Source organism: Fukomys damarensis, unplaced genomic scaffold, assembly GCF_012274545.1.
Source record: "Fukomys damarensis isolate Sample0158 unplaced genomic scaffold, DMR_v1.0_HiC HiC_scaffold_4, whole genome shotgun sequence".
NCBI classification, from domain to species: domain Eukaryota; kingdom Metazoa; phylum Chordata; class Mammalia; order Rodentia; family Bathyergidae; genus Fukomys; species Fukomys damarensis.
The window spans coordinates 37,901,563-37,910,411 of record NW_022900916.1 but is presented as its reverse complement, the minus strand read 5'-3'; the positions used below and the strand labels follow the sequence as shown (position 1 = coordinate 37,910,411).

The window sequence follows — 8,849 nt, the reverse complement described above, 5'->3', positions numbered from 1 at the left end:
CTTCTAAAGCTTTATGGGTTTTCCTGTCATTTTAGGCATCTATTTACCTGGAGTTGGTTTTTTTCTTATACCGAGGATTGAACCCAGGGCTTGCATGCCAGGCAATTGCCTTACCACTGAGCTACATTCCCACCACTGGAGTCAGTTTTTTTATTAGTAAATTTTTGTGGTACATAATTAGAGCATTCATGTTGGGGAGCTGGTACCTATAAGTACTGCATCTTGCTCCTTTTTACTTCCCCTCCTCCTCTTCCCTCTTCCTTCCGAGATCCCCTTCTCATCTATCTACACAGAGTCTACTTTCCTAACCCTACCACCTCTTTTATTTTATTCTTTGCATAATAGTTAATCTGTGATCGATTTATTTCACATAATATTATAGTCTCAGTGGACTTGACTTTGTAGAACTTCAGTTTCCCGAGTGTTGTCTCAACATCATTTATTGAAAAAGAATATCTTGGAAAGAGCATGGAGGATGGGTGGGGAAGGAGATCAAAAATAATCAAGATATGCTCTGTATGTGTACCAGTTCCCCAAAATATTATGTATCACAAAAAAAGCAATAAATCTTTTCTCTCTCTCTCTCTCTCTCTCTCTCTCGTACCAGGGATCAAACTCAGGTCCTTGTCCTTGCACAGTAGATGGCAGAATCACTGAGCTAAATCCCTGGCCTCAGAAAAAAATCTCTTCTCTATCAGTCTCCATGAGTCATAAATCAGTTATACTAAGGAATTCCAAAAACTCAACAGTAAAAAAACCCAACTAACCTGATTTAAAAATAGGCAATAGATCTAAATAGATTTCTCTCAAAAGAAAATACATAGGGCTAGAGTTGGTGGTGCACGCCTGTAATCCCAGCATGAGAAAGGCCATTTAAGACCAACCTGGGCTACATAGAGAGTTCAAGGTCAGCCTGAACTACAGAGTTCGATCTTTTCTTAAAAAAAAAAAGAAGGGAAGGAGAGGGAGATGGAGAAAGAAAGATGGCCAACAGATACATGAAGAAAAACGCTTAACATCACTATCAGAAGATTTTGCTCAGTGGTGCTGTGCCTACCTCAAAAGTGCAAGGTCCTGAGTTCAATCCTCAATACTGTTGGGGGGAGGCTGGGAAAAAGGATTTTGAAAGCTTTAAGCACAAAACGATGGTAAATGTTTGAGACAAATATCTTTAGCTAATTTAGGCATTAGGCAATATACACATATATCTGATATTATATGGTACCCCACTAATGTATGTACACCTTGGGTGTTTTTGTGTATCATGTTGAGGAACTGGTATCTATAAGTTTTGTGTAAAATATTTTTTAAATGTTTAAAAGCATGTTGAATTGTGAGGGAAATGAATTGTATTTAAGTACAGAGCTGGTGTGTAGTTCAGTGATGGTCTGTGCCTCGTGCGTGAGGCTCTGGGTTCAAACCCCAGCACCCAATGGAAAAAAGGGGGAAAAGAAATAAAGGTATCAAATATAAAGAAACAAGTTTGTGATCTAATATATCCGTACTGCTCCATTAAAACACTAAAGATGCACTGCAGGTCTCATAACTACTGTAAGGTCCTAGTGGAGGTAAACATTGACAACATTTTGAGCTCTCTGCAACAAATGTATTGGATTCCACTGTGATGCAGTCACAGGTTCAGGGGACTTTACTTTCTGTGTTGTGCAGCTCACATTTGTGATTGCAGGAAGAGCTAAATTCCAGTTAGGTGTAGATTTTCCCATCCAAGTTCACAGTCTCCTGAATTCTTCGAAAGAACCCTTGGTGAACCACATGCTACAGTACCATTTGCTTTACAATACACCAGTCTCTAGTGCAGAGTCCGGGCTGTTCTTCATCCTGTTTTAATGGTCACTTTGGGATTGCATTGAATATATATTATATATTATAATATATATATATATAAAATTTTTAAAAACACATCTTTATCATAATTTGATAAAAAATTTTTGAGCAGTGTTTCCCTAATGAGCTCGGGGTGGCCTTGAACTCACTATGTAATCTAGGCTTGCCTTGAATTTGTGGCAGTCCTCCTGCCTCAGCCTCCTGAGTGCTGGGATTACAGGTGTGCACCACCATACCTGGCCCCTTTTTAATCATAATTTAAATAAAGATGTCTTTATAACATTTGTATATTTCTGTCTGTTTCGATCTTTTATTCTCTCTATTTTACATTTTTCTACAGAGTTCTAAAATATTTGTTAGATTTATACCTAGATACTTGATTTTTGATGCAATTGTAAATGGTGCCTTTAACATTTATTTCACTTTCTGTTGTTAATTTTGAATCTGGTCACTTGCTAGACTTATTCTACACACATAATCATACCTTCCCCCCGTCCACACACACACAGACAGGGTCTTGCTGTGTAGTTCAGGCTGGCCTTGAACTCACTCTGTAATCCAGACTGACTTTGAACTTCAGTGATCCTTCTGCCACAGCCTCCCTGGTGCTGGGATTACAGGAGCACCATAGCACCATTTGTGAATAATGAGTTCTGTCTCTTCTTTTCAAGACATATACCTTTTATCTATCTTCACTACTCTATTTCAAACCTCCAGTACATTGTGAAAGACTGGTAATAGTCATAGCATTCTCCATTGTTGATGTCTGAATTCCAAAGATTTTCAAAGCTAGCTGTAGCCATGCATACCTATGGTCCCAACACTTGGGAGGCTGAGGCAGCAGAATGGTGAGTTCAAGGCCAATCTGAATTATATAGTGAGCCTGTCTCAAGAAACAAAAGGAGATTTTCCAGTTTTTACCATTAAGTACGATATTTGGGATTGGTCTCATAGATAATTACACTTTTATCAGATGAAGGAAATTGTCTGTTCCTAGTTTGCCAATTATTTTTATCATGGATGAATGTTGGATTTTATCAACTACCTTTTCTGCATCCACGAAGATAATTATGCTTTTTCTCCTTAATCTGTTCATGCAGTAAACTTCATTGATTGAATTTTCTAATTGAACCAACCTTTGAATAGTGGATCTCAATTTTTATCACCAGAATCATAAACAAAGTCCAGATCATCTGGGTGTGGTGGTGCATACTTGTAATCCCAGCACTCAGGCTAAAGCAGGAGAATTACCATGAGTTCAAGGCCAGCCTAGACTACATAGTGAGTTCAAGACCAGCCTGTACTAAAACTGAAAAAAAAAGTCTAGATCAAATTGTGGCAAATGTTATTTTATTTTATTTTTTTGAGATAAGATCTTGCTATGTAGTGCAGGCTGGCCTTGAACTCGTTTTGTAGCCTAGGCTGGTCTTGAACTTGCAGCGATCCTCCTGCATCAGCCTCCCCACGGCAAACGTTATTTTAAAAGGCTATGAATATTTAAAGAGTGTAGAGACTAATACTGTTCTAACACTTGTGCCCTTTTCTTTTTGATTTATATTTTACTAAACTACAAGAAATAAAACAATACGGGTGAGCCAGTGTCCCCTTTCTCTCCCTGAACTCAGAGTCCAGAGTGCTGACCTTTACACCATGGAGCCTCACATCTTTCCCCCACTTTTCAGTTTCATTCCCTTCCTTTCATCTCTGAGGAACTTTCCTCAAATTCTAATCTGTATGTGTCATAATTTCATCTTTAAGCTTAATTGCTTTAAAGAATAGGTAGTATATGCACATGGTACAAAATTCAAAAGGAACTTTTCATGTGTGGTGGCCCAAACACCTGTAATCCCAGCACATGGAGGCTGAAGCAGGAGGATTGCTACGAGACGGAGGCCAGCCTGGAATACTTAGTGAATTCAAGGCCAGCCTGAACTATGTTGTGAGCCTCTGTCTCAAGGGGAAAAAATACAAATTTTATAGGAACAAAAGTTCTACTTCTGCTTCTGTCTACTCATTTTCCTGCTTCAGAACAACCACCAACCCAACACTGTCTTTAATGAGTTCTTTTAGAGCTCTCTGACTTGTGTGCAGGTGCATATTTGCCCTTAGTCTCTCCTCACCCTCAACAGACCGTGCATGGTCTTTGGCACTGTTCTCTAACTAACGGTTCATTTAGTAACATGTGTTGGGTATCAGTCAGTGCTGAAGAGTGTTACATTAGATTGTGTTTCCTGGTGGTTAGTTTATATTTATTTATTTGTTTGTTTGTTTATTTATTTATTTATTTTTGGTCTGACAGGAGATTTTATTAGGGAAGGCAGGTTAGGAAGAGAGAGAGAGAAGAAGAGAGAGACAGGAGAGAGAAGGAGAGCTGTTTTATTTTATTTTGGGGGATCGAACCCAAGGCCTTGAGCACACTAAGCTCTTGCCTTACCCCTGAGCTACACTTCTACCCCTGCTGTATGTTATTTTATTCGCATTCTTTTTTTTTTTTTTTTTTGTACCAGGCATTGAATTTGGGTCCTTGCCCTTGCAAGGCAGGCCACCGAACCGCTGAGCTAAATCCCCGGCCCCTGTGTGCTATTTTATTTAGCTGATTTCCTATGGGTGTGGTTTCAAGCTGTTTGTACTCTTTTGCTGTCGCAAAGGGAGCTGCAATGAATAATCTTATATATGATTTTTGAGAACGTGTGAAGCGCAATTGCTAGTATAAAATTTTGAGAAGCCAAATAGTCTCCATAGGGGAGTATTACTTTCTGTTCCTACCAACAATATATAAAATTGCCAGTTTCCCCCCCTTATTCCTTACAGTGCAGTGTTTTCAAATGTTTCAATTGTCATCTGTCCAACGGTTAAAAAGTTCTATTTTATTATGGTTTTATTTTGCTTTCATTTTTTTAAAGTGAGGTTGAAAAAAAAAAACGAGGTTGAGGTCTCTTTATGTTTTTAAAGGCCCTCTATTGTTTTCTTTGCGTTATCTCTTGTCTTCTGCCAGAAACTATAGGATATGCATTTCTTACTGATTTGGAAGAGTTTTACACGCATACAGAGATTAGCTCTTTTTTTGGGGGGGGTACCGGGGATCAAACTCGGGTCCTTATACTTGCAAGGCAGGCAGGGAACCACTGAGCTAAATTCCCAGCCCACAGAGATTAGCTCTTTACCTGTGCCATATACTGAAAATATACTGGAAAATAATGATTGATTTGATTTATTTTCACCCTACAGTACTATTTTTCTGAAACCTTCAAATTTTTTATTTCATGGCTTCTAGGTTTTGTGTCATGTTTCAAAAGCCTTTCCTGAGTCCAAGCTTTAAAAAACATTTTCCATCTCTTTTTCTACTACTATAAGGTTATTTTTTTATCCATCTGAAATTTTCTTTTATGTAAGAAGCAGGATAAGAACCCCACTTACTTTTTTCCTGCATAGCTCCTTGAACCACCTTTCCCAAGGGGAGTTTGTTTTTAAAATATGAAACAGAATATTTTAGATGAGAAAAAAGAACAAGAAAGAATATCATAAAGTCCAGCAAAATAACACATTTTTATTAACTGACTGACGTTCCTCAGTAATACATTTTACTTGCCCCTGATTTAAATGTATTTTTAAATACGTATTCAGGAAAATTCAACTTTTCCTTGTTCCCTAGTTCTGAGTTTAGACAATGCACCGTTGTATGAACAGCCACTTTACCCAAGAGGACCGCCCATGGCCTTTATGTACAGAAAGCCCGACTTGCAGTGGTTTGCCTTACAGGTTTTCATCGTGATGGTAATGCACAGGCAATACATGCGCAGTAGAAACTGCTTCACATTTTCAGTATGGATCTTTTCCTGGCTACTGATATGCGAGCCGGTCCTATCTCCAGATGTCCTGCAGTGGTGCGGCTTGAGCCAGAGCTCCCAGCCAGCCCACGTGATCATAAGAAAAACCGGCGCCCTACAACGTTGCTGAGCTGGGGTGTTAGCAGATGAGGTGTTTTAAATGCATTTTCACTCTGATATTTTCACCTCACAATGGGTTGATGGGATGTAGCTCTCCCATAAGCCAAGGAACATCTGTCTTCTCTGCCTTGTGCTCTGCAAGTATATCCTCCCCCACTGTGCCCTCCACACACTGCTCTGTTTCCCACCCACACCCACACACTTAAAATTCTTTTTTTTTTTCTCATTGAGTTTATTGGTACATTTTAGGCATACAGTACAGTTACATTCATCATTGGGATCTTGTACCTTTACATGACAGGTCTTGGTTCGCATTTTTTCCCTTGTCCCTGCCCTCCCTTTACCCCTTCCTTCCCTCCCCATTTACAAACACTTAAAATTCTTGGGACGACCCTCCTGGTAGGTGGGACCCTCCTGGTAGATGCTAACGTTTCCCCCGGAGATCCTGATTTGAGCCAGGTGAGAACCATTGCCCAAGGGTAATGCTCATACCTGGCAGGAACTTGTTTTGCACCCTGGAGACTTCTCAGAGCTCTGAGCACCCGGGACCTCAGACTAGCAATGCTGACAGCCTTTCCTGAGTGCTCACCACTGACAGGTACCCTTGCTGAGCTCATTTGCATTTCATGTGCCATCTCTCACTCTTCACAACAGTTGCACAGGGTAAATCCATCATCCCTTTTTGAAACTGAAGTTAGAGATTGGGTACTTTGCCTAAGATAGACAGCCAGGGCACAGTGTAGCCAAGACATAGGCCCTCGCAAGCCCATTGCTCCTTAGCCTGCTATCTACTGCCTTCTCTAAAAGGGGTGGTAACCCACCTCTGCCACCCCATCCTTCAATGTGATGATCATCCACGCTGGCTCTCACAGCCTCAGAAGATTCCCAGCACAACTTCTCACTTGGAATGTAGATGCCCCTAAATCGGGGATGATTTGGGGGGGTGTGCAGGGCAGAAAGCAGAGCAAGCCCAGCTACTGGGGTGGGCAGGATAATGCTTGGGCAGGGTGTGGCTCTCCCAAGACCTCTACCTGTTTCTCTCTGCTGATAACATCTTTCCTCCCTCTGCGCTGGATGGAGCCTCCTCTGTTTCTCTTCATCTGATCTCCTGTTTCCTCCTCTGGCTCTGGCGTTCCTGGCTCCTCTGACTACCTCTTCTTAAGTCTCCACCTCTTCCCTGTCTCACCTCAGCTTGGTAAGGAAACAAGGGTTCTGGGTCTGGACAAGGGAGAGTATCTCCCAGTTCTGGTGAATGGGCTGTGGGAGGGGTGGACTAGGGAAGAGTTCCATAAGTGGTTTTAAAATACCCTGAAAAGCATGGTGGCTCATGCCTGTAATCCTAGCACTCTGGGAGTCTGAGGCAGGAGAATGGCAAGATCACGCCCAGCCTGGGCGACTTAACTTAGCAAGACCCTGTCTTAAAATGAAACATAAAAAGAGCTGGTGATGCAGCTCAGTGGGAAGGTCCTGGGTTCAGACCTCAGTACCATGAATAAATAAACCTAGAGTTCTCTACCAGAAGGCACTACGACTGCCTAGCTGGGAATCTGGAAATGGCAGGTGTTTTTTGTTTTTTGTTTTCAGTTGAATTATAGTGTACATACAGGAAGGTGTATGGATTATAATCTTGATTTTTCTCAAGATGAATGCATATGCTCATGTAACCAGCACCAGATCAAGAATTTCAGGGCCGGAGATTTAGCTCAGTGGTGCCACCGCCTGTCTCGCCAGTGCAAGTGCAAGGTCCCAAGTTTGGTCTCTGGTACCAAAAAAACAAAAAGAAATACATGGTTCCCAGAATCTCAGAAGCACCTTTCAGGCCCTCTTCAAGTTGCCACCCCTGGAGTTGGTGAACTGAGGGGAGTGAGCATCTGTTGTAGTTGTTGTCGCAGTGACTTCTTCTGCTGATATTTAATGGGCAGGGTCTTTGGATGCTAAATGTCCCCTGAGACGTAGGCTAGTCCTGCAGCATAAAGAATTGTCCCACCCAGATGTCCAGTCGTGAAACACTGTGGGACAGGTCTGAGCAGTGATACCCTGCAACATGGCAAAGGCCTAGGGTCAGGGTGCAGCTGTGTCAGTAGATCAGAGGGAGGAGGGGTCTTCCCACAATGTGCCGCTGTCACCACCCCCAGGCCTCCGGAATGCTCCCCGCTGCTGGGCCGTGATCCAGCCCCTGCTGTGTGCTGTGTACATGCCCAAGTGCGAGAATGACCGGGTGGAGCTGCCCAGCCGAACACTCTGCCAGGCCACTCGAGGCCCCTGTGCCATTGTAGAGCGGGAGAGGGGCTGGCCCGACTTCCTGCGCTGTACCCCTGACCACTTCCCTGAAGGCTGCCCGGTGAGTCAGACCTCTGAGGGCACGATCTGGGCTGTTTGACCTGGCATGGGCACAGTTCAGCAGGATGCAGGGGAGACCCTGTGTCTACAGCCATGGGATCCACAAAGCACAAATCCAAGCTGCAACTCTCCAGCCAGACCAATCTATCAAGGTTTCTCGTTGATCCAAGATACATGCTTAGCAATTGGGCATGGTGGTGCACACCTGTAATCCCAGCACTAAGGAGGCTGAGGCAGCAGGCTCACCCCAAATTCAAGGCCAGCCTGGGCTATATAGTGAGTTCAGTGCCAGCATGAACTACATAGTAGGACCCTGTCTCAAAAAACACAAGAAACAAAAACAAACAAACAAAAAAAAAGATAACACATTCAGCAAATACTTGAGTCCCTACTCTGCTAGATGTTGGGGTCATACAAAAGTCATAGATAACGTTTATATCCTCGGGAGTTTATCATATATGTAAGGGTCAAAATGTGCACATAGCAGAACTGAAGCCACCAATTCAAGGGTATGGATCTAGTCTGGGTGGGAATGGAGAGATCTGAAATGATAATAATGACAGTAATAATACTAATTATTATCATTGTTCAGGCCTGAGATTTAGCTCCGTGGCACCGTGCCTGTCTTGAAAGTGCCAGGTCCTAAGTTCCCAGTACCCCTCCTCAAAAAGACAAGATTCCAAAAGGGATCTGTGACTAAAATAGTTCTTATCATTT

At 42.4% G+C, this 8,849-nt stretch overlaps 1 protein-coding gene across 2 annotated transcripts in view; it reads left to right on the top strand.

Moving 5' to 3' along the window:
* Positions 1-2,462: 2,462 nt before the first annotated feature.
* Smo (smoothened, frizzled class receptor) overlaps positions 2,463-8,849 on the top strand; it is a 14,492-nt gene continuing 8,105 nt past the window's right edge. The window contains exons 1-2 of one of the 2 annotated variants that reach the window (XM_010633475.2): positions 2,463-2,693; positions 7,928-8,133. In XM_010633475.2, the coding sequence (XP_010631777.2) occupies positions 2,657-2,693; positions 7,928-8,133 (243 nt within the window). In that variant the 5' untranslated portion in view covers positions 2,463-2,656. Of the gene's footprint in view, positions 2,694-6,120; positions 6,988-7,927; positions 8,134-8,849 lie in introns of those variants that run through there. The other variant, XM_033757815.1, reaches the window with a different exon arrangement.